Consider the following 20,334-nt stretch of genomic DNA (forward strand, 5'->3'; position numbering starts at 1 on the left):
ACTTCGTTAAATAAAGAGCTTGATTTCACATATACGGACCATTAAACAGAATAACATACAAGTGCTTTATTAAAAATTATTATCGACATGATGGTAAAATGAGGCTTCAGTCAGTAAACAACCCAATTCACTAACACCATCCCCCCCTCACAGTTTTCTCGATGTCAAAACATTCTTTTTTCAATTTTTGGAGGCCCCTCCATAACTCGTATGTGCTTTATAGTGCGATCTATGTTTGTGTATCCTGTTGTGCGCGAGTTATCAAGGAAGATATGTTAAAGGTAATGGAGTACCAGTCTGTGAGTGTGGCCTATCAAGCCATTAGAAATCCACTGCTTGACCACTTCTCCTGGCTTCCCATTGGGGAAAGTTCTATACCATCCATGTTATACTTCATCTCAATGTCAAGATACAATCTCTGCTATGGATAATAGAAAGAACAGAGTGCTCACCTCTTTGATTTTTCTGCAGCGTTTGACACACTAGTCCATGATAAATTACTTCACCATCTCTATTGTGGCCTTACAATGGTTCAAGTCTTACTTAGTCAAGAGGACACAAATTGTGACCGTAATTGGAAAACATACCAGCCCAGTTGATCTATGTTTTGGTGTTCCACAGGGCTCTGTTCTTGGTCCATTCTCTTCATTCTATAATCTCTGCCACTCTCAAGTGTCACAGATAGATATCCACTGTCTCACCAATTGTATGCTGATTATGCTCAAATATACAAGTCTAGCTGCCTAACTGAAAATGAAGCTACCATCCAAGGCATTGAGAGGTGCAGTTCTGATGTGAAGTCATGGATGACATATAACAGCCTGCAGATGAATGATGATAAAACTGAAGCCACTAAAACACTTATGTGTTCATTAGTATTTTCAAGACTGGACAATTGTAATTTGCTCCTATTTGGTTTGTTGCAGTATCTACAACAGAAACTTAGAAAAGTTCAAAACATGGCACCTCAAATCATTTGTAATTTTATTGTTGTGTATGTTTTTGTGTTATGTAATATTGTAAAGTCCTTAGAGCTTGTAAAGATTTGGCACTGTACAAAGTACACATTATTATTATTATCTTAATTATATTTCCAGATCCCCCATGAATGGGCCCTGAGTGGCAGAGTGGTCTAAAGCACTCTTTGTTACGGATCACTGCCATCTCACCTGTCTGTGGCAGTTCGAGTCTCGGATTCAGCCAATGCGGGTATGTGAGAAAGCTTGCCATTAGCTTCTCGTGGGTCAGTGGTTCTTTTCGGGGTTTTCCCGGGTTCTTCCTCCACCATTAATACTGGTCGTCATGTATAGCCTATTATGTGCTGAAAAATGGCGTTAAACCCCATAACAGCAACAGATTCCCTATGAAACTGTAAGTTCATATTATTTTCTTCATTTTTACAGAATTTTTCCAGGGAAATAAATTACTGTATTTTTCAACACTTGTTGTGTTTACTCTTTCTTGTGTTACTGTTATTCGAGCCTAAACAAGAGACATAAGAATTATTATTATTATTATTATTGCAGATCCCCCGTACATATGGGGAATGAACAGCTCATACAAGGTGATAGAAAACCATCCTCTAAATGTGACCTGTCAGGCCAGTAGTAATCCACCTCCTGACCGTGTATTCTGGTCCCCCAGTGGGGAGAGTTCTGTACCATCCACATTGTACTTCAGTTCTTTGTCAAGAAACAACAGTGGGACCTACACGTGTACAGCCCAAAATACTATGACACCAACAGTTGGAGGAAATCAGACAGGCATGAACACAAGTGAGATGCAGGTTGATGTTCTGTGTAAGTATTGTTGACAAATGAATTTAGAGTTACAAGTAGCATGGATCTTTTTGTAATTATTATTAAGTGTTAAATTTGTCAACTTTTGTGTCCTGTATTTTGTATTTGTGAGTACAACCAAAAACACTATGACACCAACAGTTTGAGGAAAACAGACAGGCATGAACACAAGTCAGATGCAATTTGATGTCCTTTGTAAGTAATGATAATGCTTTTATTCAGAAGCATATATCGGTTAGAGATGGAAGTGATCTGGAATGGTGAGCACTTTAGACCACTCGGCCACTCGGGGCCCCATTTTAAGTGTTGAAGCTATACACTAATTTATTTGGTTCCATACATTGGATTTATCACAATGTGTATCCCAAAATGTTTGTGTTTATTTGAACTGTGGAAAGTAGAGCTTTTTTAAATGACACTCTGTTCCTTAACTGTTGTCTCATTTGGCAAAGAATACATGCAGTTTAGGCCAAAGAAATGACATCTAATATCCTTATTTTATTTTAATTAAACATTTTTTTTAAAAATGGACCCCAAGTTCACACTTTGCTTATGATGCATCAACACATAACCATACAATATTCCTACCTCTAACTTGTTCATCCTATCTACATGCATTCATCTCTTTTATTTTGGTTATGACTCCAGGATGAGCAGGATACAATTCTTGAATCCATGCACAGGTAAATGCTTTCATGTTTTTTTAATGCACATTCACTTATTAGAAATGTGTTGATCTGAGTATGTCTCATTGTGGGAAATGTGATTGCCATCATGATGTGAAATCGAAAAAGAAAATCCAAGAATTGTATCACTGTCAGAGAAAGCAAGAAGTAATTGAGTTACATAGGGTTTGAACCTGCAGTTTGTGAAACATTACTAGAGGTAATTAAGGTCTAAATGTAAATCAGTCTCGAATATAACCTCTGAATTTTTTGAATGCATGCTTTCCATTTATACAAAAAGCAGTCCATGATATTTTGTTACACCTTATTTAACACTGGTCTTATTTATGGAAAATCAATTGACTGATTTACCTCACTTTGTAATTCCAATTGATACTCTGAATAAATAATTTCCTGTCAAAATTATAACTTAACACAACTAAAATTAATTCCACAAAGACATGTTAATTTGTGAATGAATAATTTTCATAAAAACCACATGTAAAAAACAAAGACACAATAAGATGATGTGGTTTCATTGTCATTAATCCTAGTCAGAATAAACATCTTTACAAATGATCAATATTTTTTAGTCTAATCTACAATCATAGACAAAAGTTAGTTAAGTAATATGTTGTTTACAAATGGCCTTTACAAGCTGCATTCGTGCACAAAAGTTAAACACACCATATAGATTGTCATCTTGAAAACAAGTTGAGTGTTGCCTTCACAAGTTATAGGTTTATTGGGCCACATGCACTGCTAGAAAACTTTGCAAACATCAGTTGGATATTAAATTTATGAAAAGGAAAATACAGAATTAAATCAAATAGTTTATTGCATTACTGTTTACATAGGAAAACATTTCTGAATTGGAAAGTGTTAAGGGTAATGTAAAACTATTTGAATTAACACTACTTTTATTTACTGCAGAGTTTCCAACATTACCCCAAGACGTATAAAAAAATATGTTTGCAGTGCTTTTAAGATGAACCCTCCTTTGTAGGAATCAAATTATCAGTAAAAAACATTGACTTACTGGCAAGTATCAAGTCTGATGACAAATTCAGGTTCTGCACAAATCTTAATATTTACACATAATGATAAATTCATTCTAAATTTGATCAAGCTTCTGGAGACATCATGATAAACTCCTAATGCAACTATGTAATTTGTGACCATGTGAAAATTTCTTTTTTGAAATCATCTTTGCAATCTGATTTTCCTATTGATGCCAAGTTTGACTTACCACATTATTAAACTGTGTGCCATCAGCCTGATGTTTACCTGTAGCTTGTAGAAAATTATGTTGACCAAGATTAATACAGTATATGTTAGAGTTTGCACCAAGACATGGAAATCCAGTTTGAGGAGTTATACCATTTGTCTACCTGCGTGGCTCTGGTTTGCACCAAGATAATGACATCACACTTGAGGGGTAATTCATTTGTCTCCCATTAAGCTCTGCTGATTGATTCACATTGGAGAGGTTTTTAGAAGGCATGATCCACTGTTAGAAATGGCATGTTGTAAAAATGGTCATATATTGACAAATATAAATAATCACGATTAAATCAGATCTATCAAAACAAATTACCTATACCACCATCACTACAGTAACTTGGACATTTCTGTGTTGTTACGAAGATGTTTTGCTTTGGACAGTAAAACAGGGTTAACTCTATATAATTCAACCTACAGGTTGACAACAGTTTTTACTGTAGTCAACAGTCAAATCCTTGATACTTGTTCCATATTGTGTATGTCATCAAAAGATGGGCATATTTATTGATCTCATAACATTATTACTTTAATGATGCACAGGTATCTGTAGCTGTCTACTTCATGATTTTATTTGTTTTGTCTTTCAGATACTGCTAAGATTACAGAATTTTTGGCCAAAGGCAACATTACTAAGATAATGGAAAATAGTACTTTCCAACTCTACTGTCATGTAGACAGTAATCCATACTCAGACATTTCACTTCTGTTTGGTGATGTTTTGATATCAATGACTGGAGACTCATCTGAATTGATGTACAATGCAACAGCAGGATGTCTTAATGCAGGGAAATATATTTGCAGTGCCACCAACTCAATCATGAATGGAGTCAAGGTGTCTGCAGAAATTAATTTAAAAGTCCAATGTAAGTAAAGGAAGCCTTATTTATATCCACTTGCATTGCATTTTGAGATTCTTAGCATTTCAAACATGCCAACCCTCCCATTTTGTGTGGGAGACTCCCTGAATTCAACCTAACCTGCTGCACTGCCACATTAAAAAAATTTTCACCCCCAAAAAAATCGTTTCATCAAAAAAATCAGGAAAAATTCATTTTGTTTAGCGAAAAATGTTTTGGAAATTTCCCAGTGTTTAAGACCAGAAGTGTGCAAAAGTTCTTTATAAAGCACGCAAACTTAAATCCATATATTTGGTGATCTCTTTTACAATGTCTAAAAGAAAGGGAGATTCGGTTGAAGTTGGAAAGTCAAACAAATATTAAACTTCTTTCCAGGCTTCTTATAGCCAGAAATTACCATGCCTGACTCATGGTAGTGATAAACATACAGCGTTTTGCAAGACGTGCAATTAATTTTTCATAGTTGTCATTGGCGGGCGCGATGATTGTTGTTGACATCTCCAGTCACAAAAGTAAGTTTTAAATCTTACTGTTTATTTTTATGACCTTAATTGTATGCTGCAAAATTGTAATTTTTCAATTTGTCAAATTTTAATTTGAGTGCCAGCATTAAAATTATGATTATCTTTAGCAAAATTAGGATGCATGGATAGATCGGTTAAAACAGGTACAGTTGAATAAAAGACAATTGAAAATCGATACATCTGCAGATAATACAAATACCAAGACTTCGTTTAATTATTATTATTATTATTATTATTAGTAGTAGTAGTAGAAGTATTATGCAGCCGTAAGAGGCCGTCCATTTAGTACGTATGCAATGAAGGGGGTAACCCAAATGCATACACTTGCGCATGGGGTGGGGGTCTACTGATAATGTACGTACGCATAATGGGAGGGACGTGAAACCTCGATAATTTTTATAATACATAGCCTGTTAGACTGGGTTAGGCAGCATTTGAATTTTAGCGGACACTAGATCAACTTGTTAAAGTTACTCAGCGTATTTCTTTGATGCAGCCAGCAGCAAGGAGGGCGAACCCTACAAATTTTAGAAGGTTCCAAATGTTGAAATAAGCTCTCCACAAAAAAAGGATTAACAACACGAAAACAAACAGCTAACTTTTTTTAGGGCCTGAAAAGAGTATCTCTTAGAGCCCTCTCCGAGTTAGTTGTGCTGTTTTTCTTTGGAAACAACAAAGTGTGCGAATACGATTTACAAAAAATGAACCAACTCGTCGTCGCCCACCCTGCTGCTATGAATTGAAAATATGTTATTGATAATGGCCAACATTGGAGAAGCATATACCACTAGATTAGCTTGAGAGCGACTAGAAGCAATTAAAAAAATGTCTTCCTGTGAGAGATTCTGTAAGATAAAAATTACAAGCGTGGCAGGAAGCACAAGTTGAATATGCTACAGGCACAGAACAATTATTTAAACCCGTTATAACAGCTACTGAAAGGGACACGGCGGTCACTGAAAGAGCTTTATTGGGAGATATTAAGGAGGAGCAGGAAAATAAAAGGGGTATTCTTCCAATATTAAAACAGACCGCTGAGCAAGCTGAAAAAATAGCGAGAACTAAAGAAACAAAAAATGTTTTACGAGATCTTCCAGCTGGCATAGCTGCAGCTCAGCCTCCACCCGTTAGCAAAGAAATACTTAAAGGCATCAGTGAAATTCATACTGAAGTCACTGGTATAAAAGAAAATCTCGCGCCTGAACCCAAACCGGTGAAAGAAAATGTTGAGCTGATTGCAAAATTTAACGAAGGTGCTATTAAGCAACTCAAAGAAATAAAGGAAATTTTTTTTACCTGCTGCAGCTCTATTTGGTCTGGATCGAAAAAACGAAATTTTAGAACCAAAATATGCTATTGACTGTATACTACAACAAAAAACAAGCTAGAGATACTGATCCAGGATTTGTGAGTTTTATTGATAAAATGCAAAGATTTGATAAACATCGCAGATCACCTCAACAGCCACTACCTACGCAGCAAATAGAACGACAACAAACGTGGGGACAAGAAACACAAACAGAAGATGAACCTGGTCCTTCAAAAGATATTTAAGAAGATGTTGGTATCTTTGGAGCTACTGGCAGTGGTTTGGGAAGTGGTTTTATTGACTGTCCTAACAATATCATTAATAACGTGCAACGATTAGAAGTTCTCATAGGAGGAAAGCAAGCTGGGAATAACTCACCGGAATTAATTAATGAAGCAGCTGATATCTGTCGGCGATTATTTCAAGGTGGTATCATGGATACTAGTATCTACCGAAAGTTTATTAATGAGCTAGTTGTTAGATAAATAAATAATTAAATAAAATGATCATACACAATTCTCATCGTAGACCAGTTATGGTTAGGGTGGTAAATTCGTGATTGCCAGTATACAGGATGACTTACGGAGATGGATTCGGTGATTTTGATCGGGGTTTATTCGCAAGGATGGCCCCTAAAGCAATACCGATCGCAAAACAATTATCAATGAAAGCTATTGACGTTCGTGATAAAGCTACTGGTGCTGTTGGTAACATTGCCAGTAAAGCATTCATGGCAATCAAGGACAGACTGGCATGATTAATACGTAGACCACCACCACCGGTGAAATTACCAAGCACAAAAGTGATGCCCGCAGATGTCAGTAAAGTAATAAATCAAGCCGCAAATCAAAAACTAGCAGCACTGATATATCAAGGGGCTGAACAAATAAAAACAAGTCTGGTGTCGGGGAGTGGTCTTCGTTTTAGATGATAACAAATTATAATAAAATGTTTAAATGCGAATCCGACACAGCGTTCGATATAGACGAACCGGTTCTTAAAAATGAATCGGTGTGGGATTATCAGTATTATTCCTATGACGCACGAGAACCAAATCAATGAGGGCAAATTGAATTGCAAGTTCAAGATACAAGTAAATATTTCTTACCCGCTGAAGCATTTATTGAAGTAGCAGGTGAAATTATAAAAATAGATGATATGGTATACGGGAATGATGTTAAAGTCGGTTTTGTCACTAACAGAATTATGGCCTCATTTAAAAGTGCCGCGTATCATTGACGGAAAAAAAATTGAGTCAGTTGAGAACAATGTTGATGTGGCTACAACAATAATAGGGTTAGCAAGATATTCTGACGATTATACAAGATCAGCTGGTCCATCAATGATGTTTGCTAACAGTGATCAGTACAATATTAGACGATCAAGAAATTTTGGCAACACCACTGACGCAGACGTATGGTCGGTGGTTCATGGCGCTAATACAGAATTTAATTTAGGTTTTCATACACGTAGACAAATGTTGAGCGCTGGTCATAGAAATTTTTCTTGCGTAATTTCGCTATCGCATATATTTGGATTTTGTAGAGATGTCCGAAAAGTAATTTATAGAGCAAAACATATGGTTGCACTTTTTAGAAAATCTGATGATAATGATGCTTTATGGCGACCTATGGGTGACGCTGCTAAAGTAGTGCTGAAAAAACTTTCGTTGTGGATGCCGGTAATGACTCTGGCGATTGCTGAAGAACAGCGACTACTTTCTTTTATGGATCAAGGTGGTAAAATGTTGTTATCATGGCTTACAGTAACCACAGATAACACTCAGAGTAATAATAATGGTTTATTTACATGGCATATAGCATCACAGCAGGGAGTTTCTGCACCGCAACATATTTTCATTGCTCTTCAAGATGTTACAAGAATAAACTCACAAACATGGAGTCATCTGATATTTGATCAACTCAGTGTTACTGATGTTTCTTTAAAAATAAACAGGCATCAAGAACCATCTGAAAATATACAATTAAATTTTACTAATAATCATGTTGCACATGTATATCATCGTTTGACGAAATATCTATCGCATGATCTAAATATTGATACTGGTTTGCAAATATCACAATTGGATTTTATGACATATTATCCAATCTATTACTTTTCACTAGAGCATCTTGATTTAACTAGACAGTCTGTCATTGAAGTGCACTTCAGAGCTCAGGTGGCAAAAGGACCTATATAAAATTACACAGCAATTGCTGGTATACTCTGTGATAAGGCAATGTTACATGAAGGTGTTGGCAGATGAATGAGAGTTATTGGTGCCCCAGTGGAAAACATTTAGACAATTAGATCAATCTCATTAATTATAAAAATGTCATATCAGGTGAAAAAATTACAATAAAAAAATGCGAGCGCATGTGGGGCAATGATAACACTAAATCAAGATCAAATTGCTAATGGTGGCCTAAGCAAGTTATCGCTGACTAAAACCCAATTAAAACATTTCAATAAAGCAAAGCAAGCGAAAACCGGAGTTCAGCTTGATTTGTTCGATGCTGCTAAACAACTTGAAATAAAAAATTTCAGAGATGTTTTTATGCGAGATCAGTTACCACAACAACCGAATAATCCAGAAACTGGAATTATTAATCTCGATAACAGTGATGGAACAGGAACTAGTTGGGTGGCTTATGCAACACATCCATGTGGAATTATCTATTTCGATTCGTACGGGTTAGCACCGCCAGTTGAATTTCTAAAATACGTACAAGGCACTCCGATTCCAGTTTGGTATTCAATGCTATCAACACAAACACTAGCTGATCCGCCAATATGCAGCCGTGAAATAATTAATGTGTTTGACGCGTTATCAAAATCAACCACCTCACAAAGTCTTGCATGAGTATACAGTGGACCGATTTAACATTTTAAAGACTCCCTAAAGAATAATGGTTGATATTTATGTAAGATCTCTCTCAGTGCAAGGGGTAAAAAACGTGATGATATAGATTTATCAAAATATGCAACCAAAGATGAAATCGACAATCTTTTAACGTTATCCGGGATAGACCCAGATGAGGTTGTTATTTTTCAGGACAGATACGGAAAACTAAAAACCAGCAATATCAAATGGAATGACATAGTTCACAGGGTTCTTGGAGCTACCCCGGATAACATCCCCGTGTTTACTGACAGCGGAAAAATCAGAGACTCAAATATATCATTTACAACCATCAGAGATGAAATCATACAGAGAGTTGCTAATCGCTTAAAAGATACCGGTGACACAATGACAGGTGAACTCAACATGAACAGAAACAAAATAGTAGCTGTAACAAATCCAAAATTTGACAATGACGCCGCAAACAAACTATATGTCGACATCGTAGACAATAAATTTTCCATGCTGCGGGCTGAGTATGATGTTGAAGTAGGCACGTTTGCAAGATTTCGCAGAAATTTTCAAAAAACCAATAAGGTCATAGATAAATTCTTCGGCACTCTGCTCACCATTGATGCAAAACTTTCTGATATCAAAACCAATATTGACACAATCAAACAAACACAGCAAGATATCGTAAGTGGGATTCCTGAAATTGTTGACAAAATTAGTCTGATTGCAATCCCACCTGGAGTTACTCCCGGGCACATTACCAATATCGTATACACAGTGTCATCTGGATTTGCAACATGGTCAAAACAATATAATACTATCAAATACACTGCAACAGTCACTGGTGTGTATAGACTGTCTGTGTTCAGTGCTGCAAAATTTGAGATATTTACAGCATATCCCTGGCAACATTCCACCTACAAGTTTTCTGTGGTTGTGACTATCATATTAAATAACGGAACCAAAGAAGAATTTATACTGGAAGCTGCCGACAAGGAATTAACTGCAACATCTTATTGGTGGTGTTTGGAATTGATAGCTGAAACAACTCATTTGGTTACTGTGTAAAATAATAAATGACTCCGACAGCGTCAATGACACCAGAGTTAAATGTCCAGCAATATAGATAGTCAGGTACGCGATTGACAATCAGAGTTAAATACACAACATCAGACAAATACACAACAAACGTAGAAAAATATAAGCAATGAGCAGGCATTGTGGACATTGTAGGGTACTCGGTATCCGCGTTAGTTGCATCCACCGGAGTTGTATTATCAGCGCTAACGCCAGTAACAACTGCAATCGCAGTAACAATATGCATTTCATCATCAGTGGCAATTGCAGGCATTTTTAATATAATTGTGAAAAAGATATCAACGTGCACGAGCACAAAATTGCACGATTATGTCACATGGCTAAACACAGCAATAGCAGCATACTCAAAAGTATCGTCGCTGATATCATCAAGCCTCAGCGACAAAACAATTTGAGATTCTGAATTCCTGAACATGGCAAACACATACACAGACTGCAAACAGTCAGAGTCTCACCATTTGAAAACAACGAAAATGAATAATGACAGAATTACTCCAGCAGATAGCTGAAAATACAAGCCCCAAGAGAACTTCAATGATAACAGTAAGCTTGAGTAAACCAGAATTTAGTATTAATTTTCCAACTGCGATTCCGGTGAGCAAAATCACGCTGGAACAGTTGAGAGTATATTACAGCTGGCTAAATAACAGATCAAAATCATTTGGTGGATTATCAGCGAATAATTCTTTTGTGTTTGCAAATAAAAACCAACCTGATGGTACATGCAACTGGAACGTCATTGGGATACCAACCAGGTCTTATCAAATTGAAGAAATCAATGAGAAATTACAACATGAATTAAAATATATCGCAGGAAAAGAATCCAAAATAGCAGTAACCGTTCATTAACCAACGCTGTCTTCTGCAATCAAGATAAACTCACCCAACTACACCGTTGACATATATCGGAGTTCGATCAGAACAGTGTTCTCCGGCATGACCTTCTCTGACATTCTACTCTGAAATACTATATAAAGAGTCACTGACTCTTAGCTATGTATTCTGGTGTAGTGAATAGGCTACTGCAAGAGAACTAAAAGTGAATGCTTAGTTGATGATTTGATGGCAGAAAGGCAGAAAAAAAGAAAATTAGACTTGTAAGGATTAAATTCTTATAAGGATTAAATTATTATGGTTTTGTATTTATCAGTGATAATTGTTACCAAATCTCTAACAAAGTTAACATAAAGTCCTTTGGACTTTATTTACGTGAGGGTTGATAAGGTAAAATTCACAAATTGATAAATAGCCAACCAGGATTATTTAGTTCTATTTGAAAAACTTTCAGATGTAGATGCTGTAGAATATTACAGGCCTAAATAGTTTATTTTTTTGTAAAATTTTTTAGCAGACCATTGATAGTTGAGTTGTAAAGAAAGTTTTTCTAAAGCTAAGCTTTTGGTCATATATTAAAGAATACATTAATTATAAAAGCTTTTAAAGAAATAACAAACATAATGTATCCAGTACTAGTGATGTTCATGTTAAAAGATTGTAAAGTTGAGATTTACAGAAGATTCAGTAGTGGACCTGGCAATAGTCAAATTTTACTGAAAGTTTGACTTTCCATATACACATTTTAAATAACTATATTCGATGAAAAAGTATACATTATATTTGATTTTATTTGTCAGCAAAATACTTTTCCACCCTTTTTCTTTATCTGGTTGCTATGGCAACCATGAACATTTTTAATGCCAGCAATCTGCATGTATATATGCAACACTTTGACTAATTTCACAGAAATCTTTGTATAAAACCTAGTTTTGAGGCTGTTATATGGATTTCACTGAAAAAGTCTCTATTGGTCTGAACAATTCAGCATATGTAGGTGGGGCGGTTAGAAACAGGTTAGTCTCATTAGCGAGGTCATGAAACAAACAGCACTACCCACTACCATGTTTAAGTATCTCTAAATGTTCACATTTCTTTCAAGTTCATATATTAGTTGTGTTGTAATGCAGGGTTCCATCCTTGGACCTGTTATTCATTATAGTTATTAAAGACTTGCAACCTAAAATAAGGGATTCAGTTTCTTTTACTGACCTCTATTTAAACAGTACTACATTATCTGAATCAGATAAACCAAAACTGAACTTGAAAATAACTTGCAAGGTGCTCTTGATGGACTTAAAAGGGGGTCCAACTGCAGTTCTGCAGGCCACATTTGGCCAGCATGAGTTGTGAGGCCCGCGCTCATACAAAAATTAGTTCTATTATAATGTAAATCAGCATGTATGGCCCACGAACTTTACATTTTGATTCATATGGCCAACTGCAGTCCCGCAGGTGTGAAGTTCTATGTGACTCACTGTTATGCGTTGGGGTGGGGTGCTCCCAATATTTATTTGAATTACTGCGGAATTCCCACCCTGGCTCGTTTTATAGGAAGTGAAATTAGTGATAGAGAGAGGTAAAACTCCGAGCCCCTAGTCAGCAATACCAACAATTAAATTATTAAGAACACAAGGGTGAAATCCAAAAGAATAACAATTTAATACAAATTAAACGATATTAAGTTCTCAACCAATCTGCTTCCTCTCGACCATGTGACAACCTATGTCATCACGTGATTTTAGTGTGAGATGGCTTTCCCCTGTACTTGGTTTCTACTCATCTATGTTTACTATGCCAATTGCTTTCCTCCTTCCGGCGTTCTCCAATTTTTCCTGTCCTCTTCCCCTTTTGTCTTCTTTTCTCCTCCTCCTTTCTTTCTCTCTTTCTCCTTCAACGAGGCTTGTTCCACGCTTACTTCTATTCTCTATTTCTCCTTCAACGAAGCTTGTTCTCTGCCTACTTCTATCCTGTCCCTCTGAGACTCGGGACTTGACTACTGTCCCCAAAAGCTTCCTATGAAAAACACAAGGACATTAGCATTTGTATTAGCCATCTCGCTCACACTAAATCAACAATCAATCAATCATCAGATCAAGGTTATCTACATCTTTGGTCACGCATTCGTGCACATCAAAAAACACACACGTTCTTATAGAAACAACGTTGCAAGATGAGTGGTATCCTACTTATCATACAGAAATCACTAAATTGCATCACATCAATATATATATATATTTTCTTAATCTCATTATTCTCAACAATATCACAATAATCCAACGCATTTCTGTACATTACACTCTCACAAGTGTACACAAATATTCAAATATTCATATTATTTGAATTTACACACTTCAACCATTGTACAAACTACCATTTAATTCACAATGGCAAAATCTAGAATATCACATGAATAAATACACTAGTTTACTACGAAGTAACTAAATAGCGAAATACAATATTAATTCTGCTGCATGAGCAATCTACATAATCATAGCTCATTTCTCAAGTACGCATGTAAATTAAACAATACAAGGGTAATTCTACGTACTAATGATTCTAGTAAGTAAATATACATACTGCACTTAATTACAATTACAATGCCGTAACATTCTGCAACAACCGAGCAAATAACTCACTGACCTTTACGAAGCTTTCTGTCCTTAGAATGTACTAAGAGTTTTCCCGCCAAATCATGAGTGGCTCCCTCGGAGTGAGTATATTCTGCTTTACCAGTACGACAGCTTACAAATCACTAATTCGTTATCAGTCCGACTGACTGTTAAGTTCTGGTTTGAATTGATGGCCCCACCCTTTCTCAGTTCTGATTGGATATCAATTCTACCTCCAGTCGGTCCAGATTAACAGACGAGCCTCAGGCCATCTGTCAAAGTGGGGAGATTACAATAGCGTTGAGGGTCCTTTGTTCTTAGAACAAAGCTTCTAACATCTATATGCGAATGTTAACACCTAACGGGGCGGTTCTTGTACAAACAAAAATCGCCGCAACAGTGCAGGGTCGACATGCTCATTGCGCTAATCCATTCCTTTGTTCCTAACTTACGTAATCGCGGGCAGGCAAACATGACAGCAGGCCACATTTAACCAGCATGAGTCTTTTGTGAGGCCCGCTCTCATACAAAAATTAGTTATATTATATTGTAAATCAGCATGTATGGCCAACAAACTTTACATTTTTGATTCATATGGCCCATGATTTGAAGAAGATGGACCACCTGACTTAAAGTATGGTGCAAGGAAATGCTATAGTTATAAATACAGAAGAAAAAAATGCTAGCTGCAATAAAACAAAGAAGTACAAGGTTTGGTAGTAATAAATACCAAGTTCTGTTTGACAGTGCTAATCTTAAAGTGACCTCTTATGATAAAAAAATTGGTGCATTTGTAGGTAACAATCTGACATGATATATTCACATTAACAGGCTTAGTAAGAACATCTGTAAAGTAATTCTATTTTAGTATAGGGGCATCTTTTTTAAAAAGAATTATATTGCAATATTTGGGTTAATGCCCATAATTCAAACATAACAAAACTTGTAAAACTCTAGAAGAAGCATTGCATATTTCTGTGTCATTGCATAGACAATGTTCAGTGCAATGAATTGTATACAATTGTTGCCAATATATGAAAGAATATTCATTTGAAAAGACAAATTTATATATAAAACCAATTGATGTCTACCTACTAAGCAACATCGTTCATAAAAGAGATGTTGATGGCACTTCAAATGTAAGGTCAGTTTTAAGTCAAAATTACATTGTACCAAACACAAATAAGGATTTGTTTCAAAAGAGTTTTTGATACACGTTTACTGGTCCTTGTTATGGAATATTATTGCTAGTTACATAAGGCAGGCTCCTGACATTAAGGTCTTAAATGGATGAAATTTTGTGATAGATCTAAGGAATATGAATCCCCCTGGTTTTCTCTGCTTGTGCATCTTTTTTTACAGATGAATATTTCAATTCAGTATGATATTTTATTTATTTTTGTGTGCTCACTGATGCTTGTTACAAACTTGAAACATTGTAGCATGTCAAACTTAGATTCAGCATTTACTTGATGTCATTGCATATGAAGACTTTGCCATCAGTCTTGAACATACCTGCCATAATACAATGTTTCATACTAAAACCACATTTGTTTTACTCCCAAAACTTCTGATATTGTCATGTTTCCAAAAACATGATTTTCATTATTCTTTGAAAAAATAAATAACACTTAAGCACATGTCTGAAACATGTAGCATGTATAGATCGAAAACAGTCCTGATTGCCAGGCTGATGTAAAACTATTCCAGCAGTTTAAATAGTGACAATTAAAAGGCAAAAGAGGTCATTTATAAACCACCATTTCACATATTACTTATTTGGCTGACAATATCTAGTGTGATGTGTAAAGTACTTTGAAGATTGCAGTGGGTAAGCCTATTGATCTAATTTGCATAGGTGATGTTCATGAAGTGGAGCACCTCATTATAGGTAAATCAAAGAGATACTAGATGCTTGTTGAAGATCATAGTTAAGTACTCATCATTGCCTTGAATGAGAATGTTTATGCCATCAGTATTAAAGATAAGTTTGTGAACAGTGGCAGATTTTATTGCATTTATAAAAACACAATTGTTACTTCACTTGTTGGAATAGTATTCAGTTGCAATTATTTTCTGAAGGCAATTTAGGAAGCAGTGTGGCATAGCAAGTGAAGCCCAGCAAAAATGAATTTTAGAATAGAGTTTTAGTTTATGAAGCACACAAGCAAATGGGGAGGAGAGCATTTAATTCTTTGCACATACACCGCTCCCTCGATAACTCGCGCCCAGATAACTCGTGATCCTGCTTATAACGCGGTGTCCATCTTGGCTTCCGATTTTTTCCAGAGAAAATTTATTTAAAATATCTTTAAAATATGCTGAACATGAAAAAATTACGATAAGAATTGATAAATTAAACCTTGACACATTGCTCGTTTTATCGTCGAAAATGGTGATTAATGCCCGTAAAAATATAATCCGTATTTTGAAATTTGCAAGTTCAAAAGAAAAATTAATTTCAGAGATCTCGAAAACGCTTAATTACGCATATTTGGACGCCAATTTTTGATCTGGGACGCAGAAAATTACTGAGACAGGAGTCCTCTGTACGCATGTAATAGGTGCGCGGGAAAATTCCTGTTTCAGCCACCTGCTTTGTGGGAAAATGTGTTGATCAGTTAACTGTGCTGATATTTACAATGACAGAATTCAGTGACTGAAAGACTCTTTGATGTACTGTTGTCATTTTATAAGAGTACATTAAAAAAAAAAAAGAACATGATGCAACAGCTAGGCGGCTAGTTCAAAGGCTTTGACTAGCGGCCAAGTGAGAAAATGTACTGATATTTAGTATTGAATTCAGAGGCAGAAAGACCCAGTTTTAAAATCCTAGCGAGACCTCTGTTTAAAGATATCATATATTATGTAAGTTTTTGTGATAAATAGTTGTCAGTATACTGTAAATAAACAGTCTGGTGAAATAGCGATCAATGAAAACTTCTGGTAAATGCTAACAGGTGGCAACAGAGAATGAAATAAACACCAATTAAACGTCTTCCTGTGTAAAAGTCACGTTCTAATCCTTTAATTCCGTTTCAGTGTAAACATTATAATCACAACATATTCTGTTCATTGAAAACATGAAAAGAGTCAATCGACCATCACATCGAAACCCGTGAGTACTTCTTTGAGAACCTAATTACATGTACATGCCGACTTTGTTTTGATCAACAACTTGGGGAAGTGTTTGTTGCATTAAAAAAAAAATCGATTACAAGAGACCTCGGATGCTGGATTAAGGGTCTTGGAGCTGCCTTTGACATAAAGCAAAACAGTAACAGAGACAACGATGATGATAGTGACTTTGGATGTTTCAGTGAAATTGATGTCATTAATGCCGAGGCTGTTTGGGAGAAATTCGTACAGACTCATGGTCCTGAGATGGGCGTTTCTCTTGATGATATGGAGGAGTGGATTTGTGCTGACAATGATTGCCTCACAGCCGAATACATGTCAGATGAAACTATAATTATTTCTATAATGAACAAATTTGCAGCAGAAGACGATTCTAACTGGAGTAACACAAGTGTTGAAAGTGATGCAGATGCAGATGTTGCACCCCCACCCCTCTGCACAGGAAGCAGTCAAATATTTTGATATTGCCATAAGGCGGCTGGAGACCCAAAATGTTGACTACGTAAAGCTCATGCAGTTGAGAAATCTGAGGGATTTTACTCGGCGGCAGGGAAACCAAGGAGTAACACACACAAAAAAACCAACAGATTTTTTCAAAATGTGAATTGATATTTGTCAAGTGTGGCACAAACGGCAAGTATTAACTTGTTCTAATTTACGTTGTTTCAAATTTGTAGACCAATTAAATATGTTAGTACTGATTAACCCTTGTTTTTTTTGTTTTCCATTTTACTTCTATCGCATTCAAATCTATCTATCATTCGATCGACACTGTTCCTTGAAAAGAGTCGATCTTCTGTATATTAAAAAACGTCTAATTTTGATCTAACAATAAAACTAGAATGTATCCAATTCAACATAAAAATTAGTGATGTAATACACAATGTGTGAAGTGGCATACATGTTAAGCGAACAGAAATCACGTGGAATAATGTTTTCGATGATCGCCTCAATATACTGTAATTTATCCTGAAATTAATGTTGTCCTATGAATAAATAATAAAGTACACCGTTATGAAGAGATATTTATTAACAGTTAATCTCAGAACAATTATAAAGTGAGTATTCAACAGTATAATCTGCCTACCCTCCCCCCCCATTTCTCCGTTATGTCGTCAATCACTTTATTGGTTTTGGGCTTATTTTATAGGTCCCTCGATAACTTGCGCCTCACTTATAGTGCGGTCAATGTTTCTGGACCCCGATGTGCGCGAGTTATCGAGGGAGTGGTGTACTTCAAACAACATATGGACATAGATCATACCTGTATGTATGGTGTCTGTTGAAATTGGAGCAGTACCTATATGTAACATTTGACATGCAGAATTGAATATTTAATAGCAATTAGTTATCTTGTAGCTATTGCTTAGCTTTGCTTAAGTAATCTATTTTCATGCCAAAAATACACTGGCCATTTGATACAAATACATCCTCCCAGAGAGCAGAGAAAAAGTCAGTACTGTATGACCTTTTGCATACCAATTTCCCTGTAAAATGGTGAAGTGCTGAAGATAGATGTAAAGTGTTAATCATTTTCATGGATGCCATGTTGTGCAGGTGTTTGCCAAGTCACCAGAGGAATTAGACCTGTCAACAACTAAGATATCCACAATTAGTAGTCTCTTTCTACAGTGTTAATATTCTATGGTGTTATCACCGTCCAATTATTCTAAATGAACCATGCAGTAAATAGTATGGTAAGTTCCTATGCTGTTATGTTGAATGTTGAGGATATCATTTCCTCCATTTCTGATTTAGAACTCACATTAACATTGCACTCTTGCTTCAGTAAATAAATATACAAGTGGAATATCTTTTTTCTTTATACAGGAATATATTACAGCTTGTTTATTTTGTGCATAGCCGAGTTTCATGGCAACAACAGGGATGTATGTGTGACAATACTGTTACAACCTGGTGAGTCTCGCAGTACCAGCCATTATTTTGTTTTACAGAAAAGAAAGTTCAGGGATACAGTCTGTGGGACAGTGTTGTGAGACCACAAAGGTCCCATGGGATACCCACACAGACTGCATCAAATGTTCACAGTGCACATGAAAAAACTGTTGCACTCCTTGTGCATTATAGTATTATAGCACCTAGAACCTAGTTGATTCCAGGTGAACATATCAAGCACGGAGAAACATTCATACCCCATTCATCCAGAGTTAAGGAAATATGGAGGTTTTCTCAAGGCCAAAATATTGCTCGACAACATAGAGGCTGGTCATTTCCTTCCGCAACATTTGCTGGAAGTATGGCCAAGACATTTCAGCATGTATTCTCTATTGCCACAGCATTATTGGCAGAATTTCAGACATCTGCTGTAACACAGCATTGGACTCCTTGAATGTCTTGTTTAACCACAGTAAATACCTTCAATGGACTGCACCTCTAGAACCAGAGAGCCTTTTGGTGGGGTGGTGGATCTCATTCCTAGCATGGTTTTTCAAGACTTGCTGTATAATCAACATAGATATTTCACCTCTGATCTCTGTAGATCGCAATTGACCAGGAAATGAGGTCAGGTAAATAACCCCTTAGGGGCCAGCAACAAAATTTTTAAAACAGGCACAGCTATAGTCCAATTTTCAAACTCATTTTAGACCACCGCCTTCTTTTCAGGTCCATGGTGCTGATTTCCTTTTGTTCCTCTTTGAGACCATAAGATATTCAGTATCCACCATCAAAGGCTATCATGCTGCCATGTCCAACACATTTAAATTCTCTCAGGGGACTGATATCAGTTCAGATCTGCACCTTGCTGATCGTATAAAATATTTTGAGCTTCAGGGACCTGTCTTCTGCTCTCTTTTGCACTTAAGGACTATTTCTTGTGTTTTGTGGTCTCTAACCAAAGCTCTTTATGAACCATTTAGTGAAGCTTCATTTCTAGATCTCACACTCAAAATAGGGTTCCTACTTGCTCTTGCCTCTGTGATACACAGAAATGAGATTCATGCCTTGTCCATTAATACTGGCTGTCTCTGTTTTTATGGGAATTATGACTGTTTCCATTCTCTGTTAGCTGTCTTTTCTCAGTAGCTCCCATACCCATCATAATTCTCAGTGTGATTAAAATCTGTGCAAGGGATGAGCAAGATAGACTTTCATGCCCTGTGCATGCTCTATGTTTCAATCTTAAGGTCTTAGAACCTGAAAGAAATGGTAGGAAACTTCTCTGTATTCCTCTGAAAGGTGATGTAGACATTTTGGCTGCCTCCATCTCCATTGGATTGTCATGACAATCAAATGAACCTACAAGTCTTTTGACTTTAGGAAACAATGTCCTTGAGTTTTTTGCAGTTGCTACCTTGTACACCTACTTTAGTCATTCCTCCCTGGAGGATATTATGGAGG

General features: G+C 36.2%; 1 protein-coding gene across 2 annotated transcripts in view; it reads left to right on the plus strand.

Annotated features, from left to right (window-relative positions):
* LOC149774831 (hemicentin-1-like) overlaps nucleotides 1-20,334 on the plus strand; it is a 162,137-nt gene that overhangs the window by 63,797 nt on the left and 78,006 nt on the right. The window contains exons 9-10 of one of the 2 annotated variants that reach the window (XM_089944677.1): nucleotides 1,527-1,799; nucleotides 4,336-4,611. In XM_089944677.1, the coding sequence (XP_089800803.1) occupies nucleotides 1,527-1,799; nucleotides 4,336-4,611 (549 nt within the window). The remainder of the gene's footprint in view (nucleotides 1-1,526; nucleotides 1,800-4,335; nucleotides 4,612-20,334) is intronic. The other variant, XM_089944678.1, reaches the window with a different exon arrangement.

This window comes from Sinohyriopsis cumingii, unplaced genomic scaffold, assembly GCF_028554795.1.
Source record: "Sinohyriopsis cumingii isolate HCF-2022 unplaced genomic scaffold, ASM2855479v2 utg000127l, whole genome shotgun sequence".
Classification (NCBI taxonomy): Eukaryota; Metazoa; Mollusca; class Bivalvia; order Unionida; family Unionidae; genus Sinohyriopsis; species Sinohyriopsis cumingii.